This window comes from Rhinatrema bivittatum, chromosome 5 (assembly GCF_901001135.1).
Source record: "Rhinatrema bivittatum chromosome 5, aRhiBiv1.1, whole genome shotgun sequence".
Classification (NCBI taxonomy): Eukaryota; Metazoa; Chordata; class Amphibia; order Gymnophiona; family Rhinatrematidae; genus Rhinatrema; species Rhinatrema bivittatum.
The window spans coordinates 101,087,254-101,104,280 of record NC_042619.1 but is presented as its reverse complement, the minus strand read 5'-3'; the positions used below and the strand labels follow the sequence as shown (position 1 = coordinate 101,104,280).

The following is a 17,027-nucleotide window of genomic DNA, read 5'->3' as shown; positions in this document are numbered from 1 at the left end:
ACGAATTAGCTGTATAATGAAGGAATTAGCTATTCCCCTCCGATACTGTAACGGGCGCTGATATTATCTCCTTAGTAACCCACTGTTTTGCCGCGGCTTTAACGTGTTAGTTTACCGCCTCCCCCTAGTAGGTGTTAGGACTGTGAGTCTAGTAACAAATCCATCGACACCACTTAAGATACTCAAACACAATAAAAAAAAAAGCGATACAGAGTTGAGCGAGAAAATGTAATGCTGTGGGACACATAAAAACCTGTCAGAAAAAAAAAAAAATTTTAAAATACCTGTCACTTTCGTGCGGTCATCCAGGCAGCGGCGGGAGCCGGAGGGCCGTGTGGGTCCAGGCGGGCGGCGGCGGGAGCCGGGTGTTCAATCGAGGCCGCGGGCGGGTAGGCGCGTGTTTGATCGGGCGGGGCGGCGGCGGGATCCGGGGGGCGGGTGGGCGCGTGTTCAAACGAGGCCGCGGGCGGGCGGAGTGGGCGCCTGTTCGATCGGGCGGGTGGCGGGACCCGGGGGGCGGGTGGGCGCATGTTCAAACGAGGCCGGGTCGCACAGGCGCGCATTAATTCAGGCGGAGGGAGCCGGCGGCGAAAGCGGCCTCCGGCAACCCCCACCGGCAGTGAATGAATGCGCGACCCGTGCGATTCGGTGCCTTGAGCGCCGAATCGCACGGGTCGCACAGGCGCGCATTCATTCACTGCCGGTGGGGGTTGCCGGAGGCCGCTTTCGCCGCCGGCTCCCTCCGCCTGAATTAATGCGCGCCTGTGCGACCCGGCCTCGTTTGAACACGCGCCCACCCGCCCCCCGGATCCCGCCGCCGCCGCCCGCCCGATCGAACACGCACCTACCCGCCCGCGGCCTCGATCGAACACCCGGCTCCCGCCGCCACCCGCCGGCCATCTGGACCCACGCGGCCCTCCGGCTCCCGCCACTGCCTGGATGACTGCACGAAAGTGACAGGTATTTAAAAAATTTTTTTTTTTATAACACTCAGGTTTTTACATATTTTGGGGTTTTTGGGATTTTTTTACACTTCCTGGTGCCGGTCATTTCAAATGTCATTTGAAATGACATTTGAAATGACAGGTACCAGCGCACCCAGGTTACTGTATAGGCGCTGTATTAAGCGCCTATACAGTAAAATGGGTTGCGCGGGCATAACCCTTCCCTAACGCTTCACAGCCGCGGCATGCATTTGCATGCAATTAGAAGAGAGTATCGGGCGCTAAGTGAAGAGAACTGTGCGTGCGGGGAGGAAGGGTGCGCCTGGCAATGCCGCACTCTTTCTACCGCGGTCTTACAGTATCGAGCTAATAGATAGTTAGTTAGGAACTGATGAGGTTATCAGGTGGTGCCGGGTGGTGCCGAATGGTGCTTCCTGCTATGGGCCTTTAAAGATCAGGACATCGAGCGTGTGTCTATGGGAAGTCAGGGAGGATGTGGCATGATAGCGTTCCGTGTTGCTCTCGGCAGTGGTCTGTGGTCGACAGCGTTCCAGCCTCAAAGAGCTTTGGCAGCATCGAGCTGAGTGAGGTGGTTCGCGGGGCTATCCCGTTAACTGCCAATCATTATAAAAATTATATATTTACATAATCATGACTGTTAGTAATTTTGGGTAGGGATAGATTAATAAAGGAAGAAGTTGGAATGTTAAAATTGGGATGGAGCAAAACCTAAAAACCTTTTTTCCTAATTGCCATGAAATTGAAGATTTGTTTTAGAATAGTTTCCTATATCGCTAATTGATTACAGAACTGCTGTCTACTCAGGCTACAGTGGAGGTATGTTGTAGAAGGCAATATAGCTGAATTTAAAAGTACTTAATTTTTCAAGGCTTGCATAACATTTTAATTTAGATTCTTGCTAACTTAGAGGAAACAACTTTTTCAAGGGATTTAATCAATAAACTGATGTCTGTTTTTTAAACAGTTATACAAATATGCATATCTGCAAAATATTTACATTTCAAAGGAAGAAATAACACGTAAAACACTAGGGGCTTATACTGAGTTAAGACAATAGGTCATAGATCAGAGCTTTTCAAACTTTTCATGTTGGTGACACACTTTTTAGACAAACATAATTTCGGGACACAGTAATTAGTCTACAAGCAAACCGGAGGTTAAAGGTTAAATGAACGAAATGTATTTCGACAATTTATGTATGTTTCCTTAAATATATACATAATAAAATGTTTCACGACACAACATATCTTGTGAAAACCTTTCGTTTATATTAAAAATATATAATATTCCAAGAATAATGTTATTGTTATAATTTATGAGTAACAATAATAAAACAAAGTTATTGTGTTATTCAATTTACCTCTTTAATGAGATATGAGCTTGATGGGATGAACACAGCTTTTGAATATTTGGTGTTAATAAAAAAGTCCAAAGGGTTTTCTGCATAATTTTAAAAAGCTGGCCAGTTTCACACTACATAATTATTTGATAGCCTCATTCAACTAATTCTATATGGCTATGAGAGTGAATTCTGGAATTTATAGGAAGGGACAGAATGTCAATATAAATCCTGCACCTCCAGTTCTGTAACTCTGTGCATCCACTGAAATTCCCCCAAACAATGGAGCTTGGATGTTTCCCTTACAGCTCATCATACTAAAAGATATTTTCAAATGCTGGTGTCACCTCACAGTAACAGCAGCACAAACATCTTCCACTGCCAGGCACATTGTGAACTAAAATAAAATCTCGCAAAAAAGACACTCAAAATCTATACTGCAATCCCATTGTAACATAACAGTAATAACACCAAGGACTCAAACAACAACAACCCTACCTGTGAAAAAGCATGGGTAAATATTACACTGGGTCCTAGAATACCAATACACCACCTATTGAGGAAACAAAACAAACCCGATTGCTATAGATCCCTATGCTAGCAGAATCTCTCATCATGGTCGCAGAGACAGACCCTCACCAAATACAGAATACAAAATAAAGGAGCACAAATTAGACAAAAACTGAAATGGAAACTCCAAGAAGCCAGACTCTGTGAATTAACAATGGAAAAACAGAACCACCATTCCTCATAAAACAAACAAAATCAAGAAACATAAAGCATCAGTTATAATAGTAAAACCATACTAATAAAAGAATATTTTAAAACTACTGATAAATAGAATTTCTATTAATTAAAATCATATACATTTTTTACAATTTCCCAGAGGTTATCCTCTCTCACACAGACTCACATGTCCATTCTCTCTTACACATACACTGTCACATACATACACATTCATGCTCTTATACCCACCATAACCTCTCGCTCTCACAGACACTGACACACTCTCAGACTCTAAGACACTCTCTCCCCCTCCACACACACCCCACACACAAACTCTTACTCCCCTGGATTTTCTCATACACACTCTCTCTGGCTCCCTCACATACACACAAACACACACACCCAGGCAAGTTCCCAATCATTCTCACACAAACACACACACCCAGGCAAGCTCCCAGTCATTCTCACACACTAAAACTGACCCCCAGGCAGGCTCCCATTCATTTTCACACCACTCCCTCACCATCCCCCAGGCAGGCACCCATCCATTCACACACATACACCCCCAGGCAGGCACCCATTCATAGACATGCACACACTAAAGGCAGACCCCCTCTCTTTCTTTTGCCAGCAACCTCGGAGCCTCTCTCATTCCTCTGCTGCCACTGATGCCGCATGGCTATTGGGGAGGCGCTGATTGCTGCTATTGGCAATATTGCTCTGTTCTTTCTCTCCCCTCTTCCAGTCCCAAGTTAATTTTTCCCTGTTTTATTGTAACTTTCTCACATCCTTTTTCTGATTCCCTGTATTTAAAAGTTCAAGGTTCTTATTGAGAATATTGTTTATTACGCTACGTTATGCTTTTCACACTTTGTTAATTGTAAACCGGGTTGATGTGATGCCTGTCATGAAACTCAGTATAACAAAAACAATAAATAAATAAATAAATAAATAAATAAATAAATAAATAAATTCTGCTGCCTCCTATGTGCAGGCCCTGTGGGTTTCCAGTTCCTCCATGTTGATCTCGTACATTGTGAGATCCGCATAGAGAAAGTGCTACTCTTGACATTAACAAAGATTACATGTGCCAATCAGTAAAAAGTAATTTATTTCTTTTTTTTTTTTACCTTTGCTGTCTGATCTTAGTTTTCTAATTGGTTGGTCCCAGGCTTTTTTGTTCCACCTCCCCTTTCTTATTTTTTTGCCAATTCATTTCATATTGTCTTTTTTTCTATTTCTTTTCTCTCCATCTATCTTCTTCCCTCAAACATACAGTCAGGTTCTCATTCTCACATGCTTTCTCTCTCTCTCACACACACACAGGCTCTCACGCTCACATGCTCTCTCTCTCATACAATCATTCATACATAGTCTCTCTCTTGCACATGCTGTCTGACTCTCACACACCCAGGCTCTCTCTCACTCCCACATGCTGTCTTGCTCATGCACAGGCTCTCACTGTCACATGCTGTCTCTCTCTCACACACACACAGGCTCTCACATGCTGTCTCTGCAAACATTGAGATCCTCACTCCCACACCCAATCTCTCAACTCACACAGGCACCCAGTCTCTCAACTCATCTCATACACGCACACAATGTCTCAATTCAGCTCATACAGGCACCCAATCTCTCAACTCAGCTCAGCTAATACATGCACCCAATCTCTCAACTCAGCTCATACACGCACTCTACGGGCCCTCAGCCTCTCTCTTACCTCTGGGCCTCCTCTTCACGGGTCGCTGCAGGATCGGCTCTGCAGCGGCCCTGATCTTCTCGGGCCGATCGCGGCGACTCTGATCTTCTCGGGCCGATCTGATCCGCGGTGGGGGCCCTGCTACCGGGCCTCTTCTCGCCCGGTGCAACAACGCAGCTCCTCTTCTGCACGCGGCTGCTTCATCTCCTTCCTGCCCGTGCGGCTCCGGCAACATTTTTCTTCCGGGGCCGCGTGGGCAGGAAGGAGGCGGAGCACCTGCACGTTTAGACGTGCCCTTTTTCTTCGGGCCGTGGTGACGTGAACTCACCACGGCCTTACCGATCTTCCGGCTGTGTGTCTGTGGCACACAGCACAACGATTCTTCGCTGCTCAGCCGCCAGTGGGATGAGCTCCACCGGCAGCCGCATTGGCTCCCACTTGCCGGTGTGTCACGTGCACCGGGCTTGCGCGACACACCGGCATACCTCAGGCGACACACCAAAGTGTCGCGACACACACTTTGGAAAGCTCTGTCATAGATAATGCTTGTTAAAATTGCTATTTTCATGTTAAGTGGATTGTGTATTTAAAATATTATATACAGGGCTTAAGTTGTAGACTAAAAGAAAGTGGAACTGTGGAGTGGTGTGGAAGGGAAGTGGGGTCTGGGCTGGGGCCAGCTGTGAGCCCTCTCCTAAACTCTCCTACACACAGACACTCCATATATGAGATCACATCCTGTAGCAGCAGAAGCGGTGGAAGTGACAGGGATTCTTTTCGTGTCTCTTCTGCCTTTCCCATGGCCTTTCAACTGTGTCAGGAAATTGCACAAAAATCAAGGCTATGTGGCTCCTCTCATCTCAAGATAAGTAGCTCCAGTACATTCTGCTGTGCCTTCTTTGAGGCCTGGGAGAGCCAGAAATGATCCTTCCACCACCATTTCTGTTCCATTTCTGCATGTCGCTGACACTGATTTACACCACTAGCTCTGCTCGGTTTCTGTGGGGGAGCCAAAACTAATGTACCGCCAGCTGTACTGTCTCCTTGGGTATTGGAAAAATGGAGGCTGAACACCATTCTTGGTTGTTCTGCCAGAAATTAAGCCTTGAATAATAGAGAAAAAAAAGGGGTTGAATCAGCACAACTTTGAAACTTGTGAGCTGTAGTTCTTATCAAGGCCAGGGTTGAAGCAATGATGAATGCCACTATTGCTTAAGAAAGATATAGTTGCGATGGAGAAGACACAGAGAAGGGCGACCAAAATGATAAAGGGGATGAAACTGCTCCCCTATGAGGAAAGACTAAAGAGGTTAGGACTTTTCAGCTTGGAGAAGAGACGGCTGAGGGGGGATATGATAGAGGGCTTTAAAATCATGAGAGGTCTAGAATGAGTAAATGTGAATTAGTTATTTACTCTTTCAGACAAAAGAAGGACCAGGGGGCACTCCATGAAGTTTGCATGTAGCACATTTAAAACTAATTGGAGAAAGTTTTTTTTTCACTCAACGCACAATTAAACTCTGGAATTTGTTGCCAGGGATGTGGTTATTGCAGTTAGTGTAGCTGGGTTTAAAAAAAGGTTTGGATAATTAATCAAGGTGACTTAGAAAATAGCCACTACTATTACTAGCATCAGTAGCTTAGGATATACTTAGTTGTGGGGTACTTGCAAGGTACTTGTAGCCTGGATTGGCCACTGTTGGAAACAGGATGCTGGGCTTGATGGACCCTTGGTCTGACCCAGTATGGCAAGTTCTTATGCTTATAAATTTCAAACGTGTTTATTCAACCCTTTTTGCATCTGTTTTTGCACTGCAGCATCTGCTTCAGTATCATCCCGTCTCCTGTTCCTTGTAGAGGAGGGGAGGGGGAACCTCAGAAGGGATTAGGGAGTAGAGTGGCTATTCTCTGCTCTGTGTACTCTGGAATCACACTTCCCTCTCCTCTTCCCTGCAGGCTGCCTGAAGAGGAGGGGGTGAAGAACACCTCTGCTGCTCTGAAAAGTGCCTGCATTCCAGGCGATTTCCCCCACAAATTAAGCCCTGATTATATAACTCTTTAAAGCAAATTCTATTTGAAGTGTGCCCTGGATGCTGCTCAATGGCTCTCCCTCTTTAGGCCTGAGTGTACCAGAACTGGCTGCAAGTGCACACATTTTTTTATTCCAAACATTTGTATAAAAAGAAATAAATATATTGGGATACATAGAGGAAATCAAGAAATAAGATCAAAAGCATAAACAATAGTCAAGAAATAGACAATTTTGATATTTTGAGGAATCTCTCTAATATTGCTGTTTAAGTTTACAAAATTAATCGTGGTCTCCAATGTATGTGTGCTTTTATTATTTGCTTTAGAGCAGATGTTAACACATTTGCAGAGTAATTGGATCAAAACAGAGAACAATAAATGAAAAATTACTTCGTGATATAAGATTAAAATCTTGATCCCCAAAATGCTACCATATTTAGCTAATTTCCATGATGTTGCATAGCTTTTGATAGTGATCTTATTGTATGTATGATTTTTCATCCTATGTTTAAGGAATTTGAAAATACCCCGAAACACATGCAGAAAAGAAAAAAAGAAGAAAAATAGGAAACACAAGACTTATCACAATAAAAAACTAGAGGGACCATTAAGTCCTGCAGTCCTTACAGGCCAAGAAATGACAGAATGTGAAGAGGACGAATCAGATGAAGACAGAGAAAAACAGCTTGCATTTAACCAAGAATCCTTCCTTAAACCAGCAGCTCTTGAAGATACTATAGATGGGAAACTTCCACATCAACAAAATTTTCATAATGCTTCATCTGAGACTTTAGGATCAGTTGACAGTTATTCAAAAAGTAAATCTATCCCAGAGAAGAAAAATAATTTTCTAATGAGCTTGATGGGATCACACAAAAAAAGTAGAATTGGGCACCCATCGGATTGGCAAATGGAGGAAACCCATAATCTGGTTGAAAATGAATTGTACTCATTTGAAATCAGTTATCAAGGGTTTATATCTAAACCTGGAGCTGAGGTTAAAACAATGTTAGATGCTGAAGAGAGAGATGTTTCTGCTACAACTAAATGCAACTCCATGCCTGGAATCCAACTGTTAGGCTTACGTAGTACAAAAAAAGGAATTTTCCTCTACCAGCGTAATAGGAAATCACCTGAGGTCTTGAACATCATCTCCCATAAAATTGTACAAACTAGAAGTGCATCAAAAATCAGTTGTTTGTACAGTTATTATTCAGCTAACTTATGGAGAAATCAACAAGTGCATTTTAATTTTGGACGTGTACGTCTATGCAAATATCCAGCTGATCTACTCTTAAATGAGCAAAGATCAAAGAGAGAAAGCATTTCCTTGTGTTCTTTTGGAAAAATACCCCAAATTGTTAATGACTGTACAGAAACATTAGGAAAAGAAAATAAGCATGGTTTAATTAAGACTAGTGCTATTTTTGCAATTGATTGTCCTTTGATTGGCCGTTCTAATAGTATCCTCTTCTCAGGATCAGAGGAACATTATTTTGAAAACTGCTTATCTAAAAAATATACTCAAACAAAACCAAGGGAACTGACTACATGGACTAATACACAAAAACTGAAAAGAATTTTCAACTTGGCAGCAAACTTTGACCTTCCAAGAGGCATTGCAATGAGTGAAAAGAGAGAAGCTTTAAGAACAGTCAATGAAGCACTGGAAAATTATTTAGCAATGGAAGATATTGCAGTTTTAATTAAAAGCTGTGAAAGCAAAAACAAGTCTAGTGATAGGCTTGAATGCTCTGCACAGTCAGCTGATGCAGAGCCATGTAGTAGAACTAACTCTGCTGTAGAGCTTCATATTAGTGAAGCTTTATTCGACAAACTTAAACAGTCTGTATGTGTCTCAAAAGAAACTGCTTCTTATGCTGAGCAGAAACAAGCACCAATGTTTTCTCAATGTTCTTCAAGGAGTAAAGAAGCTTTTAGCGTTGTTACATTAATACCACAAAGAATGCTTCATGAAAAACCCATGTTTCCAGAGGTTTCAAATGCACAGTTGGACATTTTCTCTTCTGCTACAGTGAAACCTGAATGTTCTGACATTTCTGTCTTTTTTGGGAGTTTTGATGAACATCTACCAGGAATAGAGAAAGACAAGTCACTACTGTCCTTAGAGCCTGTACATAGTAAAGATCCATTACATAGCAAAGCATCTCTGAAGCTTCCGTTGTCACTTCAATTTGCATTACAGCTGATAGAGCATTTTGGATCTCCTGGAGTTTGTATAGGTAAGATGCTTATCTTTTCTTTGCAAATATATGCTCAGTTTTTAGTTTGTATGATTGGATGGCGCAGTGAATTGGCATAGGCATATATAGTGTGACTTTTTGCTACAAGGTTCTTCCCAGTTACCCTTTTGTGTGTCCCAGGCTCACTCAGGTAACCAAACAAGTCATGGTGCAAAGAACGTGGTTCAGCAAATCAGATTTTTTCCCCTTTAACAAATCGGACTGTTCAATGTTAGAAACAAGTGAACCACAACCATGCATATGCATGGAATTGGAATCTTTCAAACCTTGACTTGATTTTGAAAATGACCTCGCCTGTGGCAGATACAGGCCATTTTCAAATCACAGTCTGATCAGTTAACTGGCATGTAAGTTATTTTGCCTCAAACTTGACAGCAGGATTGTTAAACAGCTCATAACTGCTTTTTTACCTCATTGGAAGTGATTGAAAACCTGACCCACACCATCTATAGAGCTATAACAAGTTCCCTCTTGCATTTATGGGTAAACTACTTTGTTCACCCTCCCCCAGCCATTCAGGATTTACCAGTTCTTTTGAACTGTACTGCAAGTTAGAGTAGTTGCAAAAGTTACTAAAGCCTAGTGTAGATTTTTTCCAGGGAAAACAGCCTCTTGAAGACTGTGACTAGCATTCCCTTGGATAATTCTCATGTCTCTCTAGTCTTTCACCTTTTTCTTTGCTAGTTCAAGTCTGGATCAGGGTGTAGGGGACCAAAAATGATGATCCTTGGGAAGCTGTTGATGGCCTGTGTGACATGGGTTGGTGTTTCAATCCAGGAGAAAGGTGCCCACATCACTTTAAAAAGGAAATCTGTCAAAAATACAAACAAATTGGACATCTTGATGGCACAGCAGCAGCAACACTGCCACTCAGTTCCAAGTTTAATTCCAGGATCCGGATGCCATTGCACTTGGGAGGGAAGTCTGGTCATTACACTGAAGTGACACCTACCAGCCAGCCATATACTAGAATGTACTAGTACCAAACTGTAAAGAGGGTCGAAGACCATTGTTGCAATGGCAACGAAGGATAGAAGGTGATAAATAAGTGGTTGGGTGGAGGGAACTCCTGAAGTTGTATATTTTTATTTTGTTTACATAGCACCTTAAATCAGTAATCTTCATGACAGATTTACATACAGGTAAGTGGTTGGTGGTTAGAAGAATGGGCTGAATACCAGGAGACCTGAGTTCAAATCCTGCTTCTGCCACTGCCACTTGTGACCTGGGAAAAGTCACTTTATTTCCCATTGTCACAAGTACCCACTTAGACACAAAATGGGAAAAATTCTTAAGTACATATAGCCTTCATTGTATGCTTTCTGGGCAGGGTCTTATTGTACCTATATATATAATTTGACATAAAATACTGTTGTTAGTAGTGTGTAAATGATGAGGAGTCCTTGTCCTAGAGAGCTTATAATTCAATTGGGTACCTGAGGCAGTGGGAGATAGTGACTTCACCAAGATCACAATGAGTATCAGAAGCAGAATTTGATCCCAGATCTCCTTGTTCCTGTTAATTATTCTAACTAGGCCACCCACTTTGTCTCCTGATGGTTTATAGAGTCCTAATCCTGGGTGGATGGGGTTAACCAAAGCTTGAAATGCTCAGAAATGAGCAGTAAAAAATGAAGATGGACTGTAGAGTTTTTTAAAATGCATATAAAATAATCAGGAACTTTAAGCCAGATAGTACACTGAACCCCTCCCCTCCCCTCCCGTCCCCCAAGAATTACCAGTCCAACCTATTACTGAAAAAAAAAAAAAATTATACAAAGACCAACAGAATATTTATTCCACATGCATGGGTGATGTCAGCAATGGAGCCCCAGATCGGATAGAACTTGGAAAGCTTTCTAGAGCTTTCTACAGGCCATGTATGGTTTGTCCCCACATCATTAGTGTCACATGTGACCCTCTCTAGATCTTTTTTTGTCCGCAGTGACCAACATATTTTTTTATTCAATCACTGTTTCAGCAGTGTGTGTGTGTGTGTGGGGGGGGGTCTGCATGAAGAGGTTATTTTTTGTCTGTCCTCCTCCAGTTCAGCTGTTTAAACCTGTTCCTTGGTAGATTCCTTAGGTTTTTGCATTCTTTGTTGTTTTCTTTCTTTTTTCGAAGCCCTGTTTCCATCGCGCGGTTTTGACCAATGTGTTCGTTTTTCAAAACTGAGTCATTTGATTTAACTTCAACTGTTTTTCAACAATATCTAGGAACCATTGCCAGCAGCTTCAAGATGTATGCTCACTGAAGTTGTATGATGTCAGGCACTGTCTCACATGGTGACTGCATATGGTGCTTAGTTTTTAAACATCTTGGGATGTCAAAAGATATTCTCCAGCTGCACTGGATACTGGCGGTGCATCAACATTGGGGGATCATTGCTCATCCTCGGGATTAAGCATCAGTAGGAGGCATGGGAGTGGAGGATTTTCTTACTCATCCCACCTGATAAAAGTAAACTGTTTTACTTCATCGCTATCCAGGCCTATGTCAAGCATCCGACCAAGAAGCATCATCATCAGTTATTGTTGACACAGGATGCTGAGAGCAGGGAGATAATGGCAGCTTACATAAGTCCTCCCAAGCATCCCCATAGACAGATTGGCTCATTCTCCAGAGAGTCTTTAGGACTTTGTCAAACTCTAAAGTTCCATACCTTGGCCAGCAAACATCTCTGGCAAACCAAGAGAATGTCACATCACCATCCATTTTCTATATGGTACTAGCATCAGTAGTTTTTCAGGAGGAACTGAGCAGGATGACTTAAGAAGTCATTAACCGCTGTCTGCGTCATTCTGGTCCATCAGCATTGGTTGCATTATTAGTGGTGCAGATGAAAGTTCATCTAGTGCTCAAGACTTGTGGCAGTATCACATTGGTATTGGTGCCCCATAGGACACTAGAAATGGTGCAGACTGCCTCGATGCCAGGTACATTGAGTGAAGAAGCTTTCCTGTTGTAGTCTACCAGTGTCTAGGCCCTCCTAGCCATCTGAAAACCTTTCTGAGGTCATAGCTAGCTACATAAGTACTTGACCAGTATACATCTCTGATTCAAAGACTATGGGTGTGTGGAGTTATGGTTATGAGTGTGAGGACTCCTCTGTCAGGGCAAAACTCTGATGAGGACTCAAACTGGGATCAGTCCCAGGGATCAGAATGGGAATCCAGACCAACCAGGATCCTGAAGAAAACAATTTATATTGCTTCAGTTAAGGCCCTGAAGCCACATCCTTAGGCCTTGGGGATTGGCTGGAATTTAATCAACAAGGATTGTGGAGGAACAGGACACTGTTCACAGCAATTCAAGAGCTGATTTGCTCTCTTGCTATAAGACTCTCTGCATGCTGAATTTTGACTGCTCAGATTCTTCACTTGAGTCCATGGGTTCCAATCTCTCATTGCAGTCCCTTAGTTATAGAATTTCAGTTCCATCATGCAGATCCACTAATTCTAGTCTTTACTAGTTCTGCTGCTAGTGACCTGACTCTGGTTCCTGACCTGTAGTTCCAGGCTTCTAATACCTGTTGGGCCTTGTAACCTCCAAACTTAAAACCACTATAATGTTTAGCAAAGAAGGGAATAAAAAAAAAGATATCAAACAATGCAATATCCCACACTACTTCATCCACCAGAAAAACCTTCATGCTCAATAATTGTGTGATAATGTGAAATTGACCATCATATTAGGCGCCATCAGAATGGCTCTTGCCTTTAAATGCCAACCACCTTAAATATAATCATGGGACAACATTGTCCATAGGCCCAGTATGCAAAATAAATTTTTAAAATTTTTATGTGCAAATTAAATTCAAATTATCATTATAGCACTTATCTGCATAATATTTTTCCCAAATGATGGCACTCTCACTTTATGGAGACTTCTTAGTATATAAACGCATCTTGATCTATAAACGCTTTTGCTATCATCTGATGTCCATGCCCAACATGTTTAGAACTAGTCTCCATGTTCTTCTTCAGGGGGATGATCAACATTTGTTCTTTCATTTTAGCATCTTCATCATGGCCTCATAACCACCAAACCGTGATGTTAAAACCTCCAGATCCTAGTTCTGCTTCAGCTCGTTACTTGCAAGTTCCAGGCCTCCATCTACTCAAGTGAACCTCTTGACTCCTGTGTGTTTTCCAGCCTGTACCTGGCCCAGCCTGAACGCCCAACCCCCATAAGTATTATTAAAGATAGCAATCTGACTCTCTGAATAGGATTCATCTACAGACTCTCTTTCAGATCCCTCTTCTCCACAGGTAAAGAGTGGATCTCCTTCAGAAAATTTCTCCTCAGATTTTATATAGAGAATGGTGGATGTTTGTCATGATTACTGGGATTGGGGTACACTGCCCCAGAAGCTGTGCAGGACTGCAAGGCAGGACACTGGACTGAACAAAGGCTAATCTTCCACCTAGCCAGCCCTCTTCCCTGCAGGCCTTGGGTTCTGGGGGCCAGTAGGGCTTTTCTACGGCAGTACATCATAGTGAATCTAGGTTGTCAGGAGCAAGGCAAAGCAGGCTGTATTAAGGCTGGATGAGGCAAGGCTTGGTTCAGACTGGACTGGATACTGGGGCTGGACACAAAACAAGGGCTGGGGTGAGTACAGAAAGAGATAAGTAAGTGTACTGAGCATGGACTGGGAGAGAGACAGGCAAGGCAGGAGTGGAACTAGATAAAGGCTGGGGCAAGACAAGATACTGACAAGACAGGGGAAGAATACCAGGACCAGGACTGGGCTGGTCATGCAAGACTGGACAAGACAGACTAGGACAGGACCAAACAAGAACAACACAGAACAAGGAACACAGAAGCCCAAAGGCAGCAAGGCTGAAGGGCCTGTAGGCCACTAGGCTATAGAGAGAGGCCTGGATTAGGCCACAAGGCAAGAAGCAAGAAGGTCTAGACCCCACAAGGTAAGGCCTAGGGTAGACCACAGAACAATGCCCAAGGAACAAGAAGGCCGAGAGGCCTCAAAGCAAGGTACTAGCAGCAAGAAGACCTGGAGGCCACAAGGCAAAGCCAGAGCAGGCCACAGAGCAAGGTACTTAGGAGCAAGAAGGCCTGGAGGCCACAAGGCATAAAGTAAGAAAACAGTAGCCAGGCTAGAGAGCCGAGAGTAGTTCCATGAAGAGGCAAAGGGTATGGGCAAGGATGGGTTACATAGAGCTGGAGCTTGGGTGTGGTGCAAGCAGTGAGGAGGAGCTTGGCAAGGCTGAGGATGAAGTTTGCTGAGGTCCCCTGGTGGAGAGGAGGCTGCAGCACAAACTGAGTCAGAAGGCCAGTGAGGAAATGACTTAGATAGCTCTGAATGGGGCTCACTGGAGGTTTCTGCTGGTGAAGAGGTGTCATAGCTGGCTGACTCAGGGCAAAGTGAGCCTGTGAAACAAGCGAAATCCTAACAATGCTGTTCCATTTAATTTAGAGAGGTCAAGTCTAGGGCACACATGTTGGATGTTCTCCAGTTTGACGCCCCCTCTCCCCCACCTCTAAGGATCTTATAGCAGTTCCCTTCTGTGAAATCCTGAAGGAGGTATAGATGAGAATGCAGGAGTCTCCCCCTCTTTCTCTCCTATGACTAAGAAGACTGATTTAGTGTATCATATCCAGAAGTCTACTGAATTTGACAGGTCCTAACTGCCTTACCCAGTCAGTTGTGATCTAATCTGCTCTCCAGAAGGTCAGATGGCCAAGGAGACATCCTTCAATGTCTCGGGTCAGATCCTCAGGCCTTTGACCTTGTTTGAAGGAAGATTTACTGATTTGCAAGTTTCTTATCTTGGAGCAATATATGCATTCCATTCTGCAAAAGTGAAAGGATTTGTCAGATTTTCTACCTCAAGAAAAATGTGACTATCTTGTTCAGCTAATGGGCTTAGAAAAGGAGTATGGAAAGCATCTGGTCAGATTGACCTATGATAACTTTGCGATGGCATTAAAAGCCTTTGCCATGAGTACTGAAGCTTGCAGGTTCTCTGGTTGTGAGCTTCTGGTGTGCAGGACAGGCTTACTGACATGCCCTGTAAAAGAGATAATCTCTTAAGAAATAAGGTCAAGGAAACAGTGGATCAAATAAGACCAATGCTCTATGCTTTTAGACCCTCTTTCCAGCCACTTTTGATCCACCCTATACATCATCAAGGAGGCATTCAGGTGGGTCTGTGAAAAGACATTACTTCCCTTCAAAGAGTCATTTCTTCTCGCCCTTTCATCCCTAACAGCAGGGTCCTTCCTTTGGTCCTAGAGAGTGCAGAGCCCCAGAATCTCAGGCAGTTCTCCAGATGAAACCCGGGATGGGTTTTGACTGGATCCAGGGTTGCATAGCTTATATCCCAATGTCCTTTCTACAGAACCTTCCTGTGGGGAGCAGGCTGAGTTTTTTGTAAACTTTTGGCCCCATGTAACCTTGGACAGTTGGATTTTCCAAATTATGTGATATGGATACAGGCTTTTTCTATTGGGATTCCCACTGAGAGGATCTTGATTTTCCTCACAGCTTCAGGTTATGCTAATTACAGAACTCTCCTTCCTCTTAAAGGCCAAAGACATTGAACCATTTCTACCATGGAAAAGAAGTTGGGGATTTTATTCCAAGTATTTCCTGATCACACAAAAAGACAGGAGAATTGCGTCCCATTCTAGTTCGAAGGGTGTTGAACAAGTTTCTGGTAAAAGAAATTTCAAGATGATTTCCTTAGGCACCCTAATCCCATTTCAGTCAAAATGAGATTGGCGATGCTCTGTAGATTTAAAGGGTTTACACTCACTCATGAATACATCCAAGTTGCAGGAAGTATTTCAGATATGTAATAGTGAAACACCACTTCCAATATTGTCATTGGTGTAGCATGAGCTCCATGTGTGTTCACAAAATGCCTTGCTGTGGTTGCATACCTTTGAAGTTTGTGGGTGAATGTATTGTCCTATCTGGACAATTGGTTTGTCAAGAGCACAATTTGGAAATGTGCTAAAGAATCAATTATCAAAATCATCCAGGTGGTAGCTTTGCTAGGGTTTGTAATAAACTACACAAAATAGTACCACTTGAGCCTGTCATCCAAACTGGAATTTTATAGGAGCTCTGCTAGACAGCACTGGTGAAAGCTGCCTTTGCACCAGAAAGGATCATCGCTTTGGAAGAGGTTTGCCTTTTGGTGTGTAAAAATGAGGCCATAGATGCTTTTTCCTGACCCACACACAAACTGTTTGACTACCCTTCTACATCCTTGACAGTCCAATCTGAAAACGAACTCTGTTAGAGTTCACTTTTGTGCAATTGGTACTTATCACCATTTTAGAAGATAAACCCCTTTTTGTACAGCTTTTAGTTGTCAAATTCTTGTGGGGCTTGCTTCAGGTGAAGCCTCCCATTAAAACTCCTGCTGGGTCTTAGAGCCTCAACATGGTGTTAACCCAGTTGATGAAAGATCTTTCAGGCCTATGGGCTCTGGTAAACTGAAGTACCTAATCTGGAAAGTCATATTTTTGATGGTGTTGCTTCAACTTGTGGAATCTGTGAGCTCTAGACCCTAGTGACTTATCTAACCTTTACACGTGTTTTTCATAATACGGTGGCTCTACCATGCATTCTAAGTTCTTTCTTAAGGTAGTGTCTGAATTCTGTCTTTTGGTCATTTTATTCTGACCTCAGGGAGAATTAGCTTCCAAAAGCTAGTCAAGAAATGTATTAAGCTACTCCCATAAAAAAGGTATCACTTTTTATTGTTTCTGTTTGTTAACTTTTATTTTTATATTTTAACTAATTATCATTCCAACATTTTTTCAAAGGCATCATATCGACATGGATGAATAAGTCTTGCAGAAGAGCCTTAGCCTTCTATCTGAGATGGAGTGAAGACCATAGAAAGTCACCCAGCTTTTTGTTTCTTTTGACCCCAAAAGACCTGGCATTGCTGTAGCTAAATGCACACTGTCTAATTGGGTAGCTGGTTGCATCTTTTTCTGTTATACTCTGGCAGGCCTGACTTTGG

General features: G+C 42.9%; 1 protein-coding gene across 8 annotated transcripts in view; it reads left to right on the top strand.

Annotated features, from left to right (window-relative positions):
- Positions 1-17,027, top strand: part of LOC115092117 (NEDD4-binding protein 2-like 2) — a 314,632-nt gene that overhangs the window by 238,329 nt on the left and 59,276 nt on the right. For 2 of the 8 annotated variants that reach the window (XM_029602665.1, XM_029602666.1), the window contains exon 1: positions 6,991-9,003. The exons of the other annotated variants lie outside the window; for them this stretch is intronic. In XM_029602665.1, the coding sequence (XP_029458525.1) occupies positions 7,398-9,003 (1,606 nt within the window). In that variant the 5' untranslated portion in view covers positions 6,991-7,397. Of the gene's footprint in view, positions 1-6,990; positions 9,004-17,027 lie in introns of those variants that run through there. 8 annotated transcript variants of the gene reach the window in all.